This window comes from Camellia sinensis, chromosome 4 (assembly GCF_055761805.1).
Source record: "Camellia sinensis isolate YWXY chromosome 4, ASM5576180v1, whole genome shotgun sequence".
Lineage (NCBI taxonomy): Eukaryota > Viridiplantae > Streptophyta > Magnoliopsida > Ericales > Theaceae > Camellia > Camellia sinensis.
The window spans coordinates 137,176,438-137,201,316 of NC_138964.1; the positions used below are offsets into that span (position 1 = coordinate 137,176,438).

A 24,879-nucleotide genomic window follows, 5' to 3' on the forward strand; every position below is an offset into this window, starting at 1 on the left:
AACATTAAGAATGTGTTATCTATCAAAATCAGTAGTGACTCTGGTGTGTGACTGTATGGACTACGATTTCGAAAATTTACCGATTGCGAAGTTCACCAGAAATTGACAACCCAAAGGCAAAAGCCATGCGAACTTTGTAAACCAAAATCAGTCAATACATTGTTCAGAATTGACAAACCCAAATGAAATTTAAAAAAAAAAAAAGAAAAAAAGTAGTCATGCATTAGAAATACCTCTTGCTTGCCTGCTTATGGTGGCCCTCAAATCCCACCGTCCACAACGAAGTTTTGAGCACGGCCTCTCCATTTTTGCAGCCAAGGATGAAGTTATGCTTCGTCTTCGTGGGGTTCGAAGGTGGTTGGTTTGCATTTTATAGACCCTAGAAGAAAAAAACAAAGGACTTTGATGTTACAAGTCCCGATTGTGAGAAGATTTCATTCAGTTTGACTAAGACCAAAGCCAGGGCACGATTTGGGGAAATCTGTGAGACAGAGAAGTTGTGGCTGTTCAAAGAGGACCCGTACGAGCAGATGCCCCCTATTGCCTCAAGCCTGTGCGACACAGAGATGAAGGAGGTGATAGACAGTGTCGGTGCATCTAATGCGGAAGATTTCTCAAATCTTGAACAGCTTATTGATGGAGAGAAGGCAAGTGGGTCTTTGAAGGCACTTGGGCGAGTGCAGATCTTGGCGTACAGGTGCGGATCGTCTTCCTTGACACAGCCGATAGAGAGCCGTTGAACTGCCTTTAATGATTTTCTTTGTATCACAGAGATAGGTTAGAAAGGTTCTTTTGAGAGAGAGAAGACCGTTTTCAGAGAAGTTTTGAGAGAGAGAGTTCCAAAACGTGTTTTGAGATAGTCTTCAGAGAATATTTCAGAAACAGGTTTGCCAAACGTGTTTTGGTACTTTTTTCTCTCAAAAATTGTTTCTGAAATACAAACCAAACAAGCCCTTAGTCTTCAAGAAACACAACAACACGGCTTCGAATGACTTTCTTGTCAACCGGATCCCACAATCTATACCCAAATTCATCACGCCCATAGCCAAGAAAAATACATTGCCTTGACTTACTATCAAGCTTGGACCTCTCATCCTTTGGAATGTGAACAAAAGTTCGGTAACCAAACACTTTCAGGTGCTCATAAGACACATCTTTACCGGTCCAAACTCTTTCTGGAACATCACCATTCAATGGATAGGAATGAGACAAATTGATCACGTCAACCGCTGTCTTCAAAGCCTCACCCCAAAAGGATATTGGCAATTTAGCTTGTGAAAGCAAACACCTTGTTCTTTCCACAATGGTGCGGTTCATCCTCTCGGCAACTCCATTTTGTTGAGGAGTCTTCTTAACTGTCTTTTGATGCCGAATACCTTGGCTACGACAATACTCATCAAATGGCCCAATGTATTCACCACCATTGTCTGATCAGATGCACTTCAATTTCTGCCCTGTTTCTCTTTTAACCATGGCCTGAAAATGCTTAAATACTTCTAGAACTTGATCTTTAGTTTTTAGTAGAAAAGCCCAAACTTTCCTTGAATAATCATCAATGAAAGTAACAAAATAAAGTGCACCACCATGTGTTCTAACTTTTAAAGGACCACAAACATCTGAATGAATCAACTCCAAAACATTTTCTTTTCTAAAAGCAACATTTTTATGAAAAGAAACTTTATGTTGTTTACCCGCCAAACAATGAACACAAGTTTTGAGATGTGTACCTTTCAAACCGGGTAGAAACTCTTTCTTGAACAATACTTGCAGCCCCTTTTCACTCATGTGGCCAAGCCGCTCGTGCCACAATTCGGTAGAAGTATCATCTTGAAGTGCATTGACAACACCTTTACAAATTTTTCCTTGCATCGAATAAAGTGTATGAGTCTTCTTACACTTAGCCACCACCAAGGAACCCTTTGTGAGCTTCCATATTCGATCACCAAATTTGTTGTTGTAGCCTTCATCATCTAGTTTCCCGGTAGAGATCAAATTGAGGCGAATGTCGGGAACATGCCTCACATCTTTAAGCAACAACTTGCAGCCCAAATTTGTTTCCAAGCAAACATCACCCATGCCAATAATCTTGGACAAACCTTCATTACCCATTCGAACAAAACCATAATCTCCTTCGGTGTAGGTAGTGAAGAAATCAACTCGAGAAGTCACATGAAAAGAAGCACCGGAATCAATCACCCAATTGCTCTCTTGGCCCACAAAATTGATACAATCATCTTCACAAACGACCATGAGATCACCATTGGTAGTAACTGCCGTTGTGTCTTCTTGGTTCTTGTCTACACTTTTGTCACGCCTTTTCTCCTTATTCTTGAGCTTTCGGCATTCCCGCTTCATGTGCCCTTTCTCATGACAATAATGGCACTCAATGTTTTTCTTTGAAAAAGAACCATCTTTTGATTTTTCACGGCTTTGATCACGACCATGAGGAGTTTTACTCCTCCCTCTTGTTTTGCTTCGGCCTCTTACAACGAATGCTTCCGAATGAGAGGAGCCTGCTGATTTTCTTCTAGTTTCTTCATTCAACAGGCTACTAGTGACTTGGCCCATTGTGACAACTCCATCGGGCGCCGAATTACTAACGGTCACAACCGAAGTCTCCCAACTTTCGGGCAAAGAACTAAGTAGCATTAAAGCCTGCAACTCATCATCAAAAACAATTTTCATAGAAGCAAGTTGGTTAACAATACTCTTTATTTCATTCAGATGTTCCAGAATAGAGCTGCCCTCTTTATATTTTAAATTAACCAACTTACGAAACAAAAAGGCTTTATTTGTGACTGATTTTCTATCATAAAGGCTCTCTAATTTTTTCCATAAATCATGTGCTGAAGTTTCAGTAGCAACATGATGAAACACATTGTCATCAATCCATTGACGGATAACACCAACGGCTTTTCGATTAAGCCTATTCCATTCATCATCTTTCATACTCTCGGGTTTGCCACTATCACCCTCAATGGGTCCATACAAATCTTTACAAAATAATAAGTCCTCCATTTTAGTTTTCCAAGTTACCCAATTACTTTCATTGAAGCTAGACATACAACCCACATTCCCCTCCATTGATTTACACAAATAAATAAACTCAAATAGACCGTAAGCTCTGATACCAGTTGTTAGGGAAAATATGTGATTCCCCACAAGTAAATCAATCAATGAGAATAAAAACTAATGCGGAAAAATTAAATCAAAGGCAACACAAGAATTTTTACGTGGTTCCCTCAATGTGAGGTACGTCCACGGGATCGAAATCCGATTCCACTATCAACCAAATAAGTTCCAAACGATTACAAACGAGACACTAATGGTCTTACAAAACCACCCTTAGGTGAATTCCAAATAATCACAAATAAACAAAGAGGAAAGACCTCACCAAATAGATGAACCAAAATCTTCAGAACCAAAGTTGAAGAAGACCCAAAATAATTAACCCAAATCAACTTCATCAAAGCTGCCGAAACCATGCCACCACCGAATCAAAACCGCAGCTTCTCACCATGATCATCATGCTGGGTGCTCACTTTTTGAAACAAAAACCAAGAATGGCAGCCGTACAACACCTTTTGGTGAAAATCAATATATCTATCTCAAATATTGAACAATATATATATATATATATATAATTGGGTATTGGGTTTTGTAATCAAACTCTAATTATATTCAAATTGAATTGGATTTCCACAAATATAATATATAATAGTATATTATACCTAAACCAAGTCAAATTAAAATTCTTTAACAAATCAATTGGGTCCCACACTCCAATAAGGAGGTATACCCAGTATGTTGTTATGATAAGAAGTAAAATAAAATAAATCAAACTCTAGTTATTCACCATGGAGCTTGATTGTGCTTCAAAAAAGGGAACTTTTTTGATAAATCCATTTTCTAGGAGTTTTATTCCATCCAACCCATATTCTTTTTGACTATTCCATTAGGTCCAATTTGAGATAAGAAGACCAAAATACCCTTTTCATCTACTTATGTTCCATTTAGTTCACATTATTTTCTTATGTTTCAATAAGTCCTATGGGTGACATAATTACCAAAATACCCTTAATGTGAATGTTCACACCGTCAATATAAATATTTATATCGTCAATGTGTAGGGGCCCGGCTCATGTCGATCCTCGTGGGTGCCGGGAAAAATTCGAGTCGGGCCGGGCCGACCCACAAGCCAAAAAAAATAGGCCCGACCCGGCCCGTTGATAATATAAATATTCACATTGACAAGTTAACATTCACATTGATAGGAGTGTAAAATTGGCCTACGGCCCGTAGGCGGCCCGAAACCAGTCCGTCGCCCGGGGCGGGCCCGGGCCGGCCCGTTCACAATATGAATATTCACATTGACATATTAACGTTAACATTAACATTGACAAAAGTGTAAAATTGGCCCATGACCCGTGGGCAGCCCGAAGCCCGGGCCTGGGTCGGGGTGGACCCGGCCCGGCCCGGCCCGTTGACAATGTGAATATTCACATTGACATGTTAACATTCACATTGATAGGAGTGTAAAATTAGCCCGCGGCCTGCGGCCGGCCCGAAACCCGCCTGCGGCTCGTGGGCTGCCCTGGGCGGGCCCGGCCCGACCTGTTGATAATGTAAATATTCACATTGACATGTTAATATTCACATTGATAAGAGTATAAAATTAGCCCGCGCCCCATGGCTGCCCGAAACTAGCCCACGGCCCGTGGGCGGCTCGGGGCGGGCCCGACCCGGCCTGTTGACAATGTGAATATTCACATTGACATATTAACATTCACATTGATAAGAGTGTAAAATTGACTCGCGTCCCATGGGCGGCCTGGGACGAGCCCGGTCCGGCCCGTTGACAATGTGAATATTCACATTGACATATTAACATTCACATTGATAGGAGTATAAAATTGGCCCGTGGCCCGTGGGCGGCCCGAAACCCGCCCGCTGACCAGGGCGGGCCCGGCCCGACTCGTTGACAATGTGAATATTCACATTGACATATTAACATTAACATTGATAGGAGTGTAAAATTAGCCCGTGACTCGTGGGCAGCCCGAAGCCCGGCCCCGAGCCGACGCGGGCCCGACCCGTTGACAACGTGAATATTCACATTGACATGTTAACATTCACATTGATAAGAGTGTAACATTAGCCCGTGCCCCGTGGCTGCCAAAACACGCCCACGGCCCGTGGGCAGCCCGAGGCGGGCCCGGCCCGGCCTGTTGACAATGTGAATATTCACATTGACATGTTAATATTCACATTGATAAGAGTGTAAAATTGACTCGCGTCCCATGGGCGGCCCGAAGCCCGTGGGCGGCCTGGGCTGGCCCGGGTTTGGGTCCGGGCCTACCCCGGGCCGCGGGCAAGTTTCGGGCAACGGACAAGTTTTACACTCCTATCAATGTTAATGTTAACATGTCAATGTGAATATTCACATTGTCACGGGTCGGGCCAAGCCCGCCTCGGGCTGCGATCGGGTTTCGGGCCGCCCACGAGCTGCGGGCCAATTTTACACTCCTATCAATGTGAATGTTAATATGTCAATGTAAATATTCACATTACCAACGGGCCGGGTCCGCCCTAGCCCGAGGTCGGGCTACGGGCTACCTACGGGTCACGGGCCAATTGTACACTCTTATCAATGTGAATGCTAACATGTCAATGTGAATATTCACATTGTCAACAGGCCGGGCCGGGCTAGTCCCGGGCCACCCACGGGCCGTGGACGGGTTTCGGACAGCCACAAGGCGCGGGCTAATTTTACACTCCTATCAATGTGCATGTTAACATGTCAATGTGAATATTCACATTGTCACGGGTCGGGCCAAGCCCGCCTCGGGCTGCGGTCGGGTTTCGGGCCGCCCACAGGCTGCGGGCCAATTTTACACTCTTATCAATGTGAATATTAACATGTCAATGCGAATATTCACATTGTCAACAGGCCGGGCCGGGCCCGCCCCGAGCAACGGGCGGTCTTTTGGCCGTCCATGGGCCGCGGGCCAATTTTATACTCTTATCAATGTGAATGTTAACATGTCAATGTGAATATTCACATTATCAACGGGCCGGACCGGGCCCGCCCCGGGCCGCCCATGGGCAGCGGGCGGGTTTCGCGCCGCCACGGGACGGGGGCCAATTTTACACTCCTATTAATGTGAATGTTAACATGTCAATGTGAATATTCACATTGTCAACGGGCCGGGCTGGGCCGAGTCGGGCCCGCCCTGGGCTGCTGTCTAGTTTTATACTTTTATCAATGTGAATGTTAACATGTCAATGTGAACATTCACATTGTCAACAAGCCGGGCCGGGCCCGCCCACGGGCCGTGGACGGGTTTCGGGCAGTTACGAGGCACGGGCTAATTTTATACTCCTATCAATGTGAATGTTAACATGTCAATGTGAATATTCACATTGTCAACGGGCCGGGCCGGGCCTGCCCCGGGCTGCGGGCGAGCTTTTGGCCGCCCATGGGCCGCGGCCCAATTTTATACTCTTATCAATTTGAATGTTAACATGTCAATGTGAATATTCACATTGTTAACGGGCCGAACCGGGCCCGTCCCGGGCCGCCCATGGGCCGCGGGCGGGTTTCGCGTCGCCACGGGACGGGGGCCAATTTTACACTCCTATTAATGTGAATTTTAACATGTCAATGTGAATATTCACATTGTCAACGGGCCAGGCCCGCCTTGGCTCGCGGGCGGGTTTCGAGCCGCCCACGGGCCAATTTACATTCCTATAAATGTGAATTTTAAAATATAAATGTTCACATCATTAAATTGCTAATCGTTGAAAAAATATTTATAAGGGTATCAAAATTAAATATAAGGGCATAAGTGTCCAAGAAAATAGTGTAAATCAAGAAAATGGACTTTATGGAATAAAACTATACATACATGGGACTAAATGGGTTAAAAAATTCCTTCATGGACTTCTTAGGTTAAAACACTTCTAAATTAGACTTATCAATAAAAACCCCTTCAAAAAATTATATATCATTTATAAACAAAGGTTTTTTTAAGTTGGGTTCCATAATGTGAGACTTTTTTTATGGCAATGGTTCTATGCTGAATGTAGGTTGCAAAATGAATTAACCTAATCCAACTCAACACGTGTTTAACTGATTAAAGAATTATTTATTTGAGATTGACTTCTTGTGTATATAAATAAAATTTAAAAACATTTCAAAATTAATTTATTTTTTATTTTTTTAAATTCGACTCGATAAATGAATAATTAGTCTGGTGATTAAGAGTCTCTTACTAAAACGTGATGCCTAGATTCAAGTTTTATTGCCTCCAATATAACTTTTCTTCCCCTATTTCCCTTCCTCTCTCTTGGCAAAAAAAATATAAACACACTTCAAAATTGGATAATAAGCAATCAAGTTAATCATAATAAGTATAATAATTGAATCAGTTCAAAAATAAACAAATCAAATTGGAGTTCGTTAAATTTGAAGTGATAGATAATGCATTTGAAATATATAATAAGAGAATATTGAGATATTGTCATGCTTTGTTTGTTTGAGTAAAAAATAATTTTCATATTTTCTAACATTTGGTATAAGGGGAAATTTTTTTAAGATTCTTGATATTAAAATTTTATAAGATAAAAGATATACAATATTTTTATAGTAGTTTGGGTTTTTCAACATTTTCACAAAGAAAATTTGATACATAGAAATTTTGGCCCGACACAGAAATTTCAATTTTCACAGAAAAATTTCATTGAGAGACCTTAACTAATAATAATAAAAAAACATATTGGACTTCTCTTACTACTCATAGTTAAAGAGGAATGTTTCACTAATTTTATCTTGGTATAATGGAAAACACAAGTCAATGGAAATATTTTTCATTGTCAATCGAAAGTAAGTCTATTTGAGCCAAAAAAATACAATAATGCTTGGGACCCCCTTTTGGGGGTCACCCCCTCACCCCCCTTTGCCACGTGGCAGGGGGTGATTGGTGGAGCAGGAAAAAAAAGAAAAAGAAAAAGAAAAGGTGACCAATGAGAGAGAGAGGGGGTCAAAGGGGGTGGGGAAAAAAAGGGGGATGGATCATTACTCAAAAAAATATTACACTTTTGAAATGTAAAAAAACAATTTTCAAATTAACTATCATCGCCACCATTACCTCCACCATTGCCGCGTCTACCACCACCACCGCCATCCAAAGGTGGAACCTGAAAGTTGACTCAAGAGGAGCCAAATTACAAATCTTATATATTTTTCACAGATTTTCGATATATATTATTTTCCTATGGAACAATTTCAAAAATTTAGTTGACGTATATAATTTTTATAATTTACTTGTTACTATTTGATATCTTTTGTTTTGGTATTTTTTTTTTAGTCTAAAACATAGTATTCATGTGTAGTTAAGAAATAGCAAAATTTTATTATTTTCTTATTATAAAAAAGTCCTAATTAAATTTAGAAAAATTTATCTATAAATCTCATATTGATGAATGGCGATCTGTTTAATCCCGAGAATTTTCTTATAGACAAATTAGTCTTGTTGATTTTGGAAAGGTAGATTTAATATATTATTTAGAAATTAAATTTATGATTATACATTTATTTCTATTATGTTTCTTTTTTCTTTTTTTCTTTTGTGCTAAAAATATAAGATATATAATTTATGATAATTAAATTTGGGATGAATTTTTATATGAGAATCTTTTTTATTTGGAAAACATTCCAATGTATGAGAATCAAAAGAAGTACAAAAATGACTTGAAATATGAGATTCTCCAAGCATTTTCAAAGGATGTGAAAATCTTCAAACATTTCAAAAGGAGTACAAAAACTCTTTAGTAAATTTTGGACAAATGTATAATTTCAAACGGTAACATTCCAATGTAACACTCAAATGTAACACTTCAAAAAAACTCCTTAGTGCAATTTTCCTAAACGAAACAGTCCAATATAGTACTCCAAAAAATATATGTGGGATTCTTCAAACTATTTCAAAAGAATACAAAAATTCCTTAGTAAACTTTAAACAAATATATAATTTCAAACTGTGAGTGTTACGTTTGAGAAAAGTATACTAACAAGTTTTTTAATATTTTTATGTGTTACATTGGAGTGTTAAGTTTAAGATTACATTGAATGGAGTATTACGTTTGATAAAAGTACACTAAGAATTTTTGTTATGTATTACATTAGAGTGTTACATTTGAAAAAAGTACATTAAAGAATTTTTTAGTGCGTTATATTAGAGTACTACGTTATTAGAGTGTTACATTTTTGTTCATAATGTGAGATTTGTTCTAGAAAAAAAGAAAATTTAAAACCTCTATAGTGCAAATTGCCCAAATGTGTAATTTCACATTTAAAAAAATCTATTTTTGTCCTTAAAAAATTAAATCTAAATGTGTAAGTGATTATACTTTTTGTATAATTTCAACCTCTGGATTCATTTTTTTAAAAAAAACCTAAACTAAACAATTCACAAAATCATATTTTGAGATTTATTAATACTTCACTCTTAAATTAGCCCATTTCTTTATACTAAATATATTAGAGATACTAAATTTTTTGTAAAAGTCGCCAGTCCTTTGGTAGGTCCGTCCCTACCTCCACCCCACAGCCACCACCACAAGTAATACATCAATTTCAAAACCCAACAAAAAAAAAATATATATATATTCTCTAACAAATATTTGCCAGGAAAAAAAATTCAAATAAAATATTTTCCTCTAAAACAAACGCACCAACAAGAAAAGATATCAATGTTCAGATCTCTAGCTCTTCCACTGGAAACTAAAAATTGAGAACCACAGGCACAAAAACAACATAAACTTCCATTATTTTAGCTACAAAAGGGGCACACCGGTGGAGTTTGTGGGTACAACATAACGCAAAAGAAAAACAAACTCTATCAATAACTACAAAAAAGCTTTGCCTATGTTACACGCCATGATTTTAAATAACAGTATCAGGATATGTATCGGTATCAACGATGTAGTTATATTGGCCAATATTGGATAGTATTGGCCAATATATCAATGAATAACGAGAAATCTAAAATTTTGATATGTTACGGGTGATATACGATACATCATGGCTGATATTTAAAACCCTGTCACACACACACCACCTCCTACCAGTCTCCAGTTGATAGAGTCACAGACATCACACACAAATACAGGTCAATGACTAAGAATCCATCAGCAGCATATGAACTGCAAAACCAACAGTTTGATGCTTTTTAGACCCTGCAATTCTCTGGCAATGGCAAAACACCGTCGAAGAAATCCCCAAAGTAACCACGTGGCTCGTGTACAAGCTTTGAGATGATGTCTCTGAGAGTGACTACCCCCTCTAGATTCCCTTCATCGTCCACAACATAAATCCGATGAATCTTCTGGGCGTTGAGCATCATGATTACTTCTTTTATTGTGTTGTTTCTTTGACATGTAACCGTGCCGTTCAACAATGGTGAGGCCTCTTTGTGTTCACCAAGGTAGTTTCTAACTGCTGTCAGGAAAGTCTTGGCCGTGATGGATCTGTAAAAACGTCATATAACTATAAGGTCATGTTTGTTTGGATGGACATGAGCTTGGGATTGGACTAATAGTCCAATAAAATTATTAATCCGATGTTTGGTTAAACAATTGAAGTAGAGACTAATTATTTTAAACTTGACTATTAGTTAAGATAGGATACATAATCCAACGGATTCGTAGTCCTAGGACTATTAGTCACGGAAATGCTAATCCAGTCCGCCCAAACAAACATAGCCTAAGTGCCTACAAATGGGACCTTAGAATGGTAATCTATCTGACAGGGAAAGCAAACTGCTACAATCTGTTCTGACGCTCTACACCATTTGGTAGCACTTAAAAAAAATTATTTTAGCTTTAAGAGACATAAAAATGCACTTGAAAAAAGTTAGTTTTTTTAGTTTATTTGAGCTTTAAAAAGTGAAACCAAACATTCACATTTTTAAGTACAACTACTTAAGCATTCAATTTCAAATTTTAAGCTAAAGAAGCTACAAATAAGTAGAACTAAACAAGCCATACAGTTAACTTCAGTAGTTGAAATAATCATGTAGTTGGCCTACTTACACAATTAACCACTATTTCTTTCCCCACTATTGAGTATTTATCGTTTTTATGAACAACTTATGTGAAGTTGCTTCAATTATCAGCTTTGAGGTTTTGTTTTGAATTGTGGGAAGTCAGACATATGACCCTATGAAGATCTTTCTAGATCAATTGATGTTTTGTTTATGTAGGAAGTATTATATACTATGCATGTAGCCTGGAAAGAAGCCACTCATTTTTGAAAAACCAAGCCACTCAATTCTCACACATCTCAAAAGTTAACAAGTGACTCATCCACTTAACAATGTTGCATAATGTATCTAATTTGTGCACAAGTCTAGTCGCATCCACACTATATATCAACTCAAGCTAATCTTATTGGGCATCAACATCTTACATACAATCTCAATAATCAAGCAGATCAATTACAGGAATTAACGGTAGTAGATGGAAAAGAAGTTCATCAGCTAACCTGTAGTTTTTGTATATCTCGGGTGCAATTAAAAGAAACTGAACATCTCTAATACTTATATTACCGATTGCCTTTCTTCCACCACTTTCAACCACTGGTACCCCACCAACTCCCTTTTGTCTCATCAGTTTAAATGCCTGCAAAACTGTTTCGTCCTCGTAGACCTGCAAAACAAGATGAAACCATTGAAGGAAATTGCTAAATCACAAAACATAGTGCCAAAACTGTATTAAAAGAAAATATTAATTATGTTGCCCCGAAAAGAAGGGTTCTTGTATACCCGTGTTGAACCATTAGTTCTTTCTTTACTTTACAGAACCAGTATTAAAGATTTGGATTTCCATAACATAGCTGGCATGTGCAAGTAAGAAGTTTTATCTATCTCATCCCAGCGGAGAACATTAATAGACCTTATAGAAGGAGATGTGAGAAACATTCGGAAAAATGAGGGCATTATGTCAATGGCTAAATGAAGCTGGAAATTCTCGTGGACCATGATAACTTATTCACAGTAGTTACAAGGCAAGTGAACGATTCGACTCAACAACAAGATCCAAGTATTTGTGTCAGCTACACAAATCTTTTCTAACCATCTAGCATATGCAAACATGTCTTCTCATTGCCTTAAGCAATGTTCTTTTTGCCCTCCCCTTATCTTTCTGACACCTTCAGCCTAAATTGAGCCCATCCTCGGTGGTGCAGGAATTGCCCTTCATTGCAGCTTCAACTTAAAACAAATGGAGTTTAACAAGGCAAGTGAGGAGAAATCACCAACTTGTTCACCAGATGGCAATCACTAAAATAATTTTAATGAGGGAACCAAAATTCAATTCAACTCGGTGAAAACAAATGGAGAAAGCTTCAGAAGAAGTTTGCATATGGAAGTAAAAAGCAAATTCAATGGGCTGAAACAAATCATCCAGCCAAAAAGCAACTACAGGTTCGGTCAGATATGCAAGCTGAGAGGAGAATCTCAACAGAAATCATCCATAAATTTTCCAAAGAAAACCTCAAACTCTTGTACATGAAGCCTTTTATGATTTTTTTTTAAAAAAATTTCCAGAGTTTTTATCAAATTTAGTCAGTCAGTCAACCCAACCCCTCCTCCCCACGGCCCTCTTTCAGAGGCCAGAAGACCAAAGAGATGGAAAAAGAAAGAAAAGGAAAATAGCAATAGAAAGCATTTTGTTTCTTCACCTTAAAATTATTTTACCGTTCAATCGTCATAGGACAATTTGTAAGACAATGAAGAATGACCAATGGTGGGTACGAGCATTTGAAATCTTGCATCCATATAAAGATAATATTAACTGAAAAATATCACATACCTTAATAATGCGACTGGTCTTTACCAAAGGAAGACCAAGTTCAGATAGTGTCTTGGTGCCCCAACTTTCAAACCAATGAAGACCGGCGCATTCCTCCAACATATGAATAACAGCAGACTGCGTGATGATGTTATCAATCTTCCTTTCTCCTGGATCGACCACAGGAACACTCTTCATTCTGTACTTTGATAGTAGCAAAAGCATGGTCAAAAAGGAATTAGATTTCTGCAAAGCGAGAAATGGAGCCCATCGAAATGACCCTGAGATGTCCCGAACCTGTATATTTGAAAGTTATGAGAGATTGGAGAAGCATACGTGGAATGGAAACTGAGGTTGCTATAAAAGCAAAAGCTTTATAAGAATTAAGAGTATAGAAGTTGAAAGTACAACCTTTGTGTTCTTATAAAAGTCGGATGAAGTTAGGGTCTCAAAAAACTTTCCAGATATAATTGCAGCAGATCTAGGACTTAAATTTCCAAATTTTCTAGGAGAAGACATTCCATTAGCTGCAGCTGCAGCTGCAACAGCAGGTCCAGTGATTGAGTCAGGTTCAGCTTCGAATAACTCTGATCCATCAGATCCATCTAGCTTTTCTGACTGCAAAATATATAAACCCGTCTTGCTTTCAGAATCCCCTGGAAAGAAAAGATAACAGAATACTACATGTCTACACTGGTAATCAATCCTGATTGCATTGACGGAGTGATTAAGAATTTTTTTTTCTAATTTTTTTTATTTATTTTAGATCTCAATATTATCCTTTGCAGAAGACCTGATGTAGCCACTCACCGAGAAATCAATCAAGAAAAAACATACACTTCCTCCAGGCATTTCCTAACATTTCCCTTTCTTAACCACTCACTGATTAACATTGTCTTATTAAACAAAAGGAATACATTACCAGAAATTAGAGTTGGGTATTCAGGACTCAACTGTTTTATGGTGAACACATAGGGAAGATAATTTCTAAATTTGTTGACAAAGTACATAAATTATTATAAATATTGTAACAACGAAAGAAAAATATTTCTCGTCCCCTGCAGCACTACCTTCACTTGGTTATTATAGGAGTTTTGCTTGTCCTATGTACTCAATCAGAAAAATGAATAAATAACCTTACCAATAATTTTATAATAAAAATGTACTTAAACTTTAGCCACAGGAATTATTTAAAAAAATGTTGTACAACCAAAAATGTATCAGAAATCCATACAAAATAAATGGTTAAAATTTTCCATTCAATTTCAAACAATATGACCACAGTTAGATCATTGATTTCAAGTTGGCCTTTGGACGTGACCTGTGAATTAGAAAAGCATCTTCGCATTTTTAACAAAAGAAATTATATATTCTGTTTCCAACAGTAGATAATGGCATGCTAACCTGATGCAGTATCCATACAACAATACCCGCAAACTCAACAATGCCCATGTATCTATCAATCCAACTAGCATCCTCAGGTGCGTCAACATCCACAACAGGTGCACTAAGAACTTTGTGTTGGGACATCAACAAGACTGCTTCAGCCAGACTAGCATCCGAGTTTATCTCAATATCTGGATAAAAGGTTTGCAAAGGCTTAGGGCAGGCAAGAAATCACCTAATTAGTGTTGATAAAAATAGGAGAAACTGTAGCCACTAAGCTCATATATAAAGGCAATCACCCAAATATGTTGATAATAATAGGAGAAACTATAGTTCCTACTCTCTTCTGCCTCATATATAATGGTAGGGTCATGCTTGGAGAAAATATCAAAATAATTACAATCTCAATTCACATATTCTCAGACACTTGATTCATTTTTTACACAATTTTTAAAACTTCTTACACATTAAGTACTCATTAGCATTTTCCATAAAGGTAATCCACGCCCTAACATGTTTTAGACATACAAATCCAGATACAAACACAATCCAGCCAAGGGAAAAGCACCCTAGATAATTATACAAAAAAATTTTCCACTCATTCGAAATAGTGGTGTCTACTTAAATCCCATTTAGATATAAAACTTTCTGTTTGGTTGTCAGGAAAAAGTAGGAAATGCAAATTTATTTGATCATTTAGCTCGAAGATTTTTTTTTTTCAATCAACAAGGACCAGCCCTTTATAACTATTTGGTTCGGTTGTATTCCATTCTGTATAAGCTAAGAGCATATTGTTTGGGCAAACATGGCCTTGGGTAGGACTAATAATCTGACAAAATGCATAATCCAGTGTTTGGCTAAGAAAATTGGAGTCTAGACTAATAGTATATCATAGTATCCCTCATATAGAGGACTACTGAATCCCATGGGGGGTGTGAGATATAAAATGGAGGACTAAATACAGGTTCAGACTAACTAGTTAAATTGCAAAATTCATAGGATGTTGTCAATCCTTTCTCATAATCCAAAAGTCAATCCAAAGGAATTGATAATCCTAAGCCTGTTAGTCCAAGTAATGCTAATCCAATATAATCTAATCCGTCTAAACAAACATAGAATAAGACTCAAACGATGTGACAAGTAAGGTCCAAATTTTATTTTCTTCAAAATTTTCATCAATCAAACGAAGTGACTATCAGCGAAATTACATTCAATGGTGCTCAATTATGAGGTCCCTCCATCCTCTCTTCCCTTCTCTGGAGATCTCAAGCTATATCCGCAACACATTCAATCACAAATCTTTATAATTCCTAAAAAATTGCTAGCGATCTTCATCTTATACGGCACAATTTCCCCTTATCTCTGTTTCCTTTAGAGCATCCCTAATTCTCTCTCTTTTTTCATGAAATCATTGTGAAAAATTCTACACTAATCCTAAAAACCTGTTTATCCTTTTTTACGAATGAAAATCATCTCCAATTCCTAATTTTTAAATTTTCATCAAATTTGATTAAAAATATAAAACTGCAAAAATTTGGTGAATGATCTGGATCATTAATTAGGTAAAAATTTTCCTATTTGATAGAAACTTAATGAAATAATTAGAGCTCAATTTGAATTTGACCACAAAATTGGCGTAAATTTGAAGATACTCTTAGATCAAAATCAACATCAAAAAAATCTACATACATATGCATATAAATATATATATATATATATATATAAAAGGTAATTAGATTGATTACCTTTAGAAGAAGGAGCGGAAGGGAAAGAAGAGACAGGAATGCTCTCGAAGCAAGCGTTGAGCTTCTCAGTAGGACTGAGCTGCGGCTCTTGTACGTCCCACAGGTCCTCCACTTGCATCCCTACCTTCGCCTCCGGACTCGACATTCCACTCCTCGGACTCTCATACTCCATCTCTCTCTCTCTCTCTCTCTCTCCACACTTTCTCTCTCTAAAACTCTCTCTCTTTCTCTTTCTCTCTCTTTCTCTCTTCTGTAAACTAGCGTATGTGTGTGTGAAAAATGACAAGAATCTTATACGTAACAGATCAAAGCTGAGCAATGTAATAGTGACGAAAGGGAAATATTGGACGTGACGCCCTTAAAGATGTGTTTGACACGTGGGATATTGTGGGCCGCATGATTGAGAATGATTTGGGTTGGACGGTTGTGATGGAGTGGAGTGGTCGGGTCAAAAGGAGGGGACTGCTTAGATGTTTATCCACTTGTTTCTCTAGTTTTCAGCGAAAGCGTAATTACTAATAGCATGCTTATCCGGATTCAAATGATGGCCATAGCTCTAACGTACGCCGGACCGTGGTTTGCGCATCGTCTGACATGCTGTTCCGACACGTGGCAGTTTGTAACTTGAAAGCCGGTGGCTAAAGGACCCTGTCAGACGAAACCGACCCGTTTTTCATTAAAATCTTAATGGTAAATTACATTTCCGCTTTTTTTTTTTTTTTTTTTTTTTTTTTTTTTTTTTTTTTTTAATGTTGAATAATGTTAAATGAGCTAATTAGTATACATATTAGTTTATCAACAAATGATATGGTATAATCTTATTAGTGTGTACACTAATTGGTGTATGTAACACCATCGTTTTATGTTAGGTAGTTTCTTCCCTTTAACCTTTTAATTTTTAAATAACTAGTATATCACTCGTGCTGTGTACGGGATTGAAGCCTTGTTTTTCATTTCTTAAAAAAGTTAAAAAGTCAAAAAATCACATCATCTTATTTAAGTCACATTACCTCTCTATCACATTACTTCAACTTAACTCATACCCAACCCATATTTTATAAAAATCAAAATGTACACTTATTTAGAATATCCTAAACAATCCCTGAATTTAAAAAATTATTTATAATTATGTCAAACATATTTTTAAATTACTAGCATAAAACATACGTAATTTTTTAATAAAAGATTGACATTGCATAATTAAAGTAATAAAAACAAGAATTTATTACTTTGGTTGAAATTCACTAAATAAATAAAATAACGTTTAACTAAAATCTAAATTGTTGTAGGTCTTTCATTAACATTCTTGCATTGCCAACATGATAGTTAGTATTATAATTAATTAACAATACATATATTATGTATAAAATGTTATACTTACATTTTTTTTTACCTTCTAAAAGGTATAGACATTTTTCAAACTAATTTATATTTAAAACAAAGGTTATGCACAATGAATAATCTAATTGAGTTTGCATTGTTAGTAGATGTATGATAAATGCATAGATACGATCTTAACATGTCGCAATAGAATTTTTAATCATTCTAATTTCATTATCCTGTAAAATTTTGGAATTATAACATTGTATTGAAAATGTAGGAATAACTACTTATAATAAATTATATAGTTTCGCACCTTTGATCTTATATTTTTTAAATATGATGGTTGATATCGTAAGATAAACTCTATCCATTTATCTTAAATAATGAGATTTATTGAACCAGTATTACCTTTTATCACAATGTTAACATTGTATCTTATAAATAAAATAAAAAATAAAAAACTTGTTTAAAAAAATATTCTATTTAATAAAAAAGTTATTTGTAAAGTGTAAAATTATTTTTAGGTAGAAAGACACAATCATTTAAAAAAAAAAATACAATCAGTTCAAAAAAAACACAAGTACAAATTTTTTTAAGTGATTATTATATAGGTAATAAGACAATGTATATTTAAATGGTAGAAGTTTGCATTATTTTTTTAAGTTAAATTAGTACAAAATAATTCTTACCTTGTTATAGAACAATGTTATTATTTGTCGTCATTGCAATTTGTGACACATTTTTATGCAATTGAACGCCCTTGGATATGAGATTAATTTTATTTCATCATTAAAAAATAAATAATTAAATATAAAAAATCACGATTTCAAAATTAAACTTATGTGAAATAATACAATGAAAATATAATGAGATAATAATAAAATTGTGAATAATGTACAAATAATACGTAAACATAAATAACATAATAGTTTATTCATACCTTGTGGTGGATGAATATTAATATTTATTGTTATTGTGATTTTTGAAACATCTTCATACAGCTGAATGTCCTCAGATATAGAGGGCATGACTATTTCATCATCTAAAATTTAATTGATAAATAATTAATTTATAAATTAATATTTAATTTAAATTAATTACATTGGTAATGAGACCGTGTATATTTAAATTGCAGAAGTTGGCATTATTTTTTAAGCTATATTATTATAAAATAATTCTTACTTTATTGTGAAACAATGTTATTATTTGTCGTCATGGCAACTTGTGGCACATTTCTATGCAATTGAACGCCCTCGAATATGGGATTTATGACTATTTCATCATTAAAAAATCATAATAAAATAATTAAATATAAAAAATTACAATTCCAAAATAAACTCATGTGAAATAATACAATGAAAAGATAATGAGATAATCATAAAATTGTAATATTTGTTGTCATTGTGATTTCTGAAACATCTCCATGTAACTGAATGTCCTCGGATATGGGGGGCATGACTATTCCATCATCTAAAATTTAATTAAGAAATAATTAATTTATAAATTAATATTTAATTTAAATTAATTACATAGGTAATGAGACAATGTATATTTAAATTGCAAAAGTTAACATTGTTTTTTTAAGCTAAATTATTACAAAATAAGTCTTACCTTATTTTGGAACAATGTTATTATGCGTCGTCATCGCAGCTTGTGGCACATTTCTATGTAATTGAACGCCCCCAGATATGGGATTTATGACTATTGCAGCATTAAAAAATAATAATTAATTAATTAAATATAAAAAATTACGATTCTAAAATAAACTTATGTGAAATAATACAATGAAAAAATAATGAAATAATAATAAAATTGTGAATCGTATACAAATAATACGTAAAAATAAATAGCATAGTAGTTTATTCATACCTTGCGGTAGATGAATATTAATATTTGTTGTCATTGTGATTTTTGAAACATCTCCATGTAACTGAATGTCCTCGGATATGGGGGGATGACTATTCCATCATCTAAAATTTAATAAAGGAATAATTAATTTATAAATTAATATTTAATTTAAATTAATTACATAGGTAATGAGACAATGTATATTTAAATTGCAGAAGTTGACATTGTTTTTTAAGCTAAATTATTACAAAATAAGTCTTACCTTGTTTTGGAACAATGTTATTATTTGTGGTCATTGCGGCTTGTAGCACATCTTCATGCAATTGAACGCCCTCAGATATGGGATTAATGACTATTGCAACATTAAAAAATAATAATTAATTAATTAAATATAAAAAATTATGATTCCAAAATAAACTTATGTGAAATAATACAATGAAAATATAATGAGATAATTATAAAATTGTGAATCATATACAAATAAGACAAAAAAATAAATAACATAATAGTTTATTCATACCTTGTGGTGGATGAATATTAACATTTGTTGTCATTGTGATTTCTGAAACATCTCTATGCAACTAAATGTCCTCAGATATAGGGGGCATGACTATTCCATCATCTAAAATTTAATCGAGAAATAATTAATTTATAAATTAATATTTAATTTAAAGGTTTATGAATATCAATTATTGACAAGTATTATTATTCACCACCCTTGTAACTTCCGAAACATCTTCATGTATGTGAACACCCTTAGATGTCGGAAACATAACAATTCCTTTATTTGAATTTGCATGAATAAAATATGTAATGTCAAATCATTTATTATTTGAAATTATGATAATATTATCAAATAAATTATAATTATAAAATTAATATAAATAATAATTTTTACCTTTTTATTCTGTGACAATATTGTTATTCGCGTCATCTAATTACATGAAAAAATAAACAATATAAGTATTTGGAATTATAATTTTAAAAATCATAATTACAAAATCTATATATGTTGGTGTTTACCTTCTTGTAGGACAATATTGTTATTCACTACCCTTGTGACTTCTGAAACATCCTCATGTATCTGAACACCCAACATAACAATTCCTTTATTTGGATTTACATGATTACAATAATTAGTACAAAATCATTACTTTTTTGAAGTTATAAGAATATTGTCAAATAAACCATAATTGTAAAATTAACATAACTAAAATTTCTTACCTTCTTCCTCAGATATGGGAGGCGTGACTATTTCATCATATAATTTTCATGAAAAATTTAAACAATATAATTATTAGCATTTATTATGAAAGTAGTAGATATAAAATAACTCAAATTAAAAAATATTATTACTTGAAATTCTTACCATTTAGAACATTAGTATTATTTGTCAATGTAATGACTCTTGAAACATGTTGTTGGAAGTGAATACCTTCTGATGTGGAAGGCATAACAACTCCTATATTTGTAAATTGCTTCAAAAAAATATATTTAGTATAAAACATAATAAGAAAAGTATGTATATGAAACTAATAATACTTCAACACTTACTTGTGACGTTTCGAATGTTGGTTCTATAACGCAATTGTTCATCAAGTAGAACACATGCTCTTAACCGACATGCTTCTTTTTGAAGTTGTTTCAATTTATCCTTAAATGTGGGATCATCATGATCAATCTGGCATAAAATGAGTAAGTTTCTTTTTTGAGATAGTTGATTGATTTTAACGGTAATTATATCACGTTCCATCCTGTAAAAAAAGTTTTTGTAACAAATTTAGAATGAATATTTAATAAATTATAAAGTAGAAAATAGAAACAGAAAAATAAAAAGACACAAATATCTTTATTGGTACTCATCTATTACTTGACTAAATAAGGTTTTAAAAAACATAGAGATTGTCACAATCATTAAAAAAAAAAAAAATTCACCGTGTGATCAAAATGGAGTGTAAAAATGTACAATCACAAATTAAGCTAATTAAAAAAAATAATGAAGTCAATTGATAATTAAAAAATACAATTATTATTTAAAAAAAAAAAAGCATTGTGAGTTAAAAACACAATAAAAATTTAAGCTAATTAATAGTTAAAAAGCACAACCATTTTTTTTATTATTTAAATACAGTGAGTTAAAAAATCTAATTACAAAATATAATGTAATCATCATCATCAATAGTGCGTAATTTATGTGAGTCTACTGAATACAATCTAATTTTTTTTCCTTCAAAAAACATAGATTAAAAATAAAATCACCGTATTGAAAAATAAATTAAGTCCAATCACAATTACAAAATATAATCTAATCATCATCAATCAAATAGAATGTAAAAATACAATCACCGTATTTAAAAACAATGAAGTCAATTGGTAATTTAAAAATAAAATTATTTTTAAAAAATACAAATTAAGTTAATTGATAGTGTTGGAACAATCTTCTGTGTAAATAAAATTTTACGAAATTAAATCAAACAAAATAAAATAAATCTTACAGAATTTATTTCGTTAAACCGAATAAATAATTCAAGACCAAGTCGAGTGTGTGACACTCTGTCCTTAAGACAAATTCGCCCCGCTACGGTGCTTACAGTTGAGTGGCGTCTATCTCCCAGGATACAATGATCTTCACAAAATTGTTGTAGCACACCAAACAAATTTGTACGGCGAACCAAACCTGTGTTCTAATACTCTCTGAAATTTATACTAAAACTAGAATGAATAATAATGCACCAAAAATCAAAGTTTGGACAGTAAAAGAAATTTTCTTAGACTGATTTTCCCATTCTAAACCACTGCTGGAAAGTTGGTATATATAGGCACAAGGATCTGACCCGAACAAGTTTATTTCCAAAGTAAACAGGTGCAAAACTTGGACAACCTCAGAATTTGAATTCAAAAAGCCGTAGAGACCGTTGAACACACTTTCAAACAATTTGAATAGTGATCCGTAGGTGTAACAGTTAATCAAACTGCTTGAAACTATTATAATTAAACTATTAGAATAGTTAATACAATAAAACCTTTCACTGAATGGAATAACTTTATTAAACTATTTAAATAGTTTAATCAATTTTTTAGGAAACCACTTAGGAACTAAAAATTTGAATTTAGAATTAAATTAAATTCCCACAATTACAAACTTTAAAAAATCACTTAGGAACTCAAAATTTAAATTTAGAATTAAATTAAATTCCCACAATAATTTTTTATTGAAAAAATTCAAATGAATTTTATTAAATAAAAATTAATGTTAGACTCGAAAATGATGTCAACTTTCCATTCACTCATAAATGGTTTTGACGTTCCATCTTCACCGTGTGACTTGCCACGCGACAAGGAACACTTCACCTTTTCGGACCTACCCTAAGAGACGTTTGGGGCCCACTCAAATTTGGGCTAAAAAATATACCTATATTAAACCATTTTTCCAACAATCCCCCACATGAATGGAATTTGACAGAGAGAAAATGCAACAACATGATCTAAATACAGAGAGTACAGAAATTGGAAATATTCTGCAAAGGATAGGTAGCTTTTGGCTTTGAACCTTCCCTTGTGAGACACTATCGGATTTACTAGCTAACCAGTGAACATGATGTCTTGAACTGTTCAGCCGTTTATGTAAACCAAGACAATAGAACCCACACAGTATATCTCCAGACACAGTTTAGTTCTCACTATTGTGTTCATTTTGGCCCTGAACAACCTGGTCTTTCATGAGTGCTCTAGAGAATTGTAGCCCTTCACAAATCTTATAGAACCGGCCCAGTTCACACTCACATAGGTGATTCTTATGAAAAGTATCCTGCCATACTCCACTAGGTTTACCTAGATATAAGAATCATTAAAAGTATTACTTAACCTAAATCGCTGCAGACATCACTTATTTCATCATAGAAATGGGTAGGAGTTGGACTCCCCAGTGATCCTTTTGAGTCATTCACAACTCGGTTGTCCCTTTGAACCTAGATCTTAGGATCTCCAGTCAACTAGGTTGGGTTGCCATTGTGGTAACTCTTATTTAATAGGCTTAAGTCTCGTTCCCCTCGATGAATTCTCAACTAACTCTCTTGCTAACCCTTTGGTTAGTGGATCCGCTATGTTGTCTTTAGACTTAACATATTCTATGGAAATAATTCTATTAAAGAGTAGTTGTCTTACGGTGTTATGTCGACGATGAATGTGTCGTGACTTACCGTTATACATATGACTCTGTGCTCTACCAATTGCTGATTGACTATCACAATGTATGCATATAACAGGCACCGGTTTTGGCCAAATTAGAATATCTTCAAGGAAGTGGCGAAGCTATTCTGCCTCTTTCCTTACTTTGTCTAAAGCTATGAATTCAGATTCCATAGTAGACCTAGCAATACAAGTCTGTTTGGAAGATTTCCAAGATACAACCGCCCCACCAAAAGTAAAGACATACCCACTGGTGGACTTCGAGTCTCTAGTATCCGATATCCTATTTGCATCACAGTATCCTTCAAGTACTGCTGGATATCTAGTATAATTCAGCCCAATATTACGAGTAAATCGGAGATACCTTAGAACCCTTATAATTGTTTTCCAGTGTTCTACTCCCGGATTACTCGTATATCTACTTAATTTACTTACTGCATAAGCTATATCTGGGCGAGTGCAGTTCATCAAGTACATTAAGCTTCCAATAATTTGGGCATATTCTAATTGAGAAATACTTTCCTGTACATTCTTAGAAAGATACAAATTAACATCTACAGGTGTTCTAGCAAGATGATCATTATCTTTGCTGAATTTGTCAAGTATTTTCTCAATGTAATAAGATTATGACAAAGCATATCCTTTTGATGTTTTGGTAATTTTTATACCAAGAATTACATCAGTAATGCCCATGTCCTTCATGTCAAAATGTTTATTCAACATTTTCTTAGTAGTTTTAATCATATCATTATTACTACCTATGATGAGCATATCATCTACATAAAGACATACAATGACATAACCTTTGTATGTGTTTTTAATATAAATACATTTGTCACACTCATTAATTTTAAATCCATTTGACATCATTGCCTTGTCAAATTTCTCATGCCATTACTTTGGCGCTTGTTTTAAACCATATAATGATTTAACCAATTTACACACTTTCTTTTCTTTCCCTGGAACAGAAAACCCTTCTGGTTGTTCCATGTAAGTTTCTTCATTTAACTCACCATTTAAGAAAGCGGTTTTAACATCCATTTGATGAATTTATGGATTGTATAGAGATGCAATGACAATTAGCATTCTAATGGATGTTATTCTAGTAACCGGTGAGTATGTGTCAAAGTAATCTAGACCTTCTTTTTGTCTAAAACCTTTGACTACAAGTCTTGCCTTGTATTTGTCTATTGATCCATTCGCTTTCAATTTTCTTTTAAAAATCCACTTGTACCCAAGAGGTTTACAATCTGGTGGCAAATCCACCAATTCCCAAGTGTGATTTTGCAAGATGGATTCAACTTCACTGTTGACAGCTTCTTTCCATAAAGGAGCTTCAGGACTAGACATAGCATCTTTAAAAGTTAAAGGCTCATTTTCTAACAAAAATGTTAGAAAATCTGGACCAAAAGATTTTGAGGTTCTAACACGTTTACTACGCCTAGGTTCTTCTTCCTCATTTTGGTCTAACTCTTGTTCTTGATCATGTTCTTGATCCTGACTAGTAATGGCATCGTGAGATCTTTTCTTATTACTA

General features: G+C 34.6%; 1 protein-coding gene and 1 long non-coding RNA gene across 2 annotated transcripts; one reads left to right on the forward strand and one right to left on the reverse strand.

The window, feature by feature from the left end:
- The first annotated feature begins 9,702 nt into the window (after window positions 1-9,702).
- LOC145823174 (uncharacterized) lies at window positions 9,703-11,677 on the forward strand. Its single transcript, XR_014365410.1, has 2 exons — window positions 9,703-10,556; window positions 10,771-11,677. It is a non-coding gene; the product is annotated as an uncharacterized LOC145823174 (long non-coding RNA).
- Window positions 9,804-16,475, reverse strand: KING1 (SNF1-related protein kinase regulatory subunit gamma 1). Its single transcript, XM_028221821.2, has 6 exons — window positions 15,984-16,475; window positions 14,257-14,429; window positions 13,264-13,470; window positions 12,874-13,149; window positions 11,546-11,709; window positions 9,804-10,530 (listed from the first exon to the last, which is right to left on the reverse strand). Exons 1-6 carry the CDS (start codon window positions 16,153-16,155, stop codon window positions 10,233-10,235), a joined length of 1,290 nt encoding a protein of 429 aa, XP_028077622.1. The 5' UTR covers window positions 16,156-16,475; the 3' UTR covers window positions 9,804-10,232.
- Window positions 16,476-24,879: the final 8,404 nt, after the last annotated feature.

Excerpts from the sequence above, each read along its gene's own strand:
- KING1 (XM_028221821.2), bottom strand. The coding sequence starts at position 16,155 with ATGGAGTATGAGAGTCCGAGGAGTGGAATGTCGAGTCCGGAGGCGAAG. Across the intron at positions 11,710-12,873 it reads AGACCAGTCGCATTATTAAG|GTCTACGAGGACGAAACAGT; the intron begins GTATGTGATATT and ends CTTGTTTTGCAG. Across the intron at positions 10,531-11,545 it reads GAGATATACAAAAACTACAG|ATCCATCACGGCCAAGACTT; the intron begins GTTAGCTGATGA and ends ACGTTTTTACAG.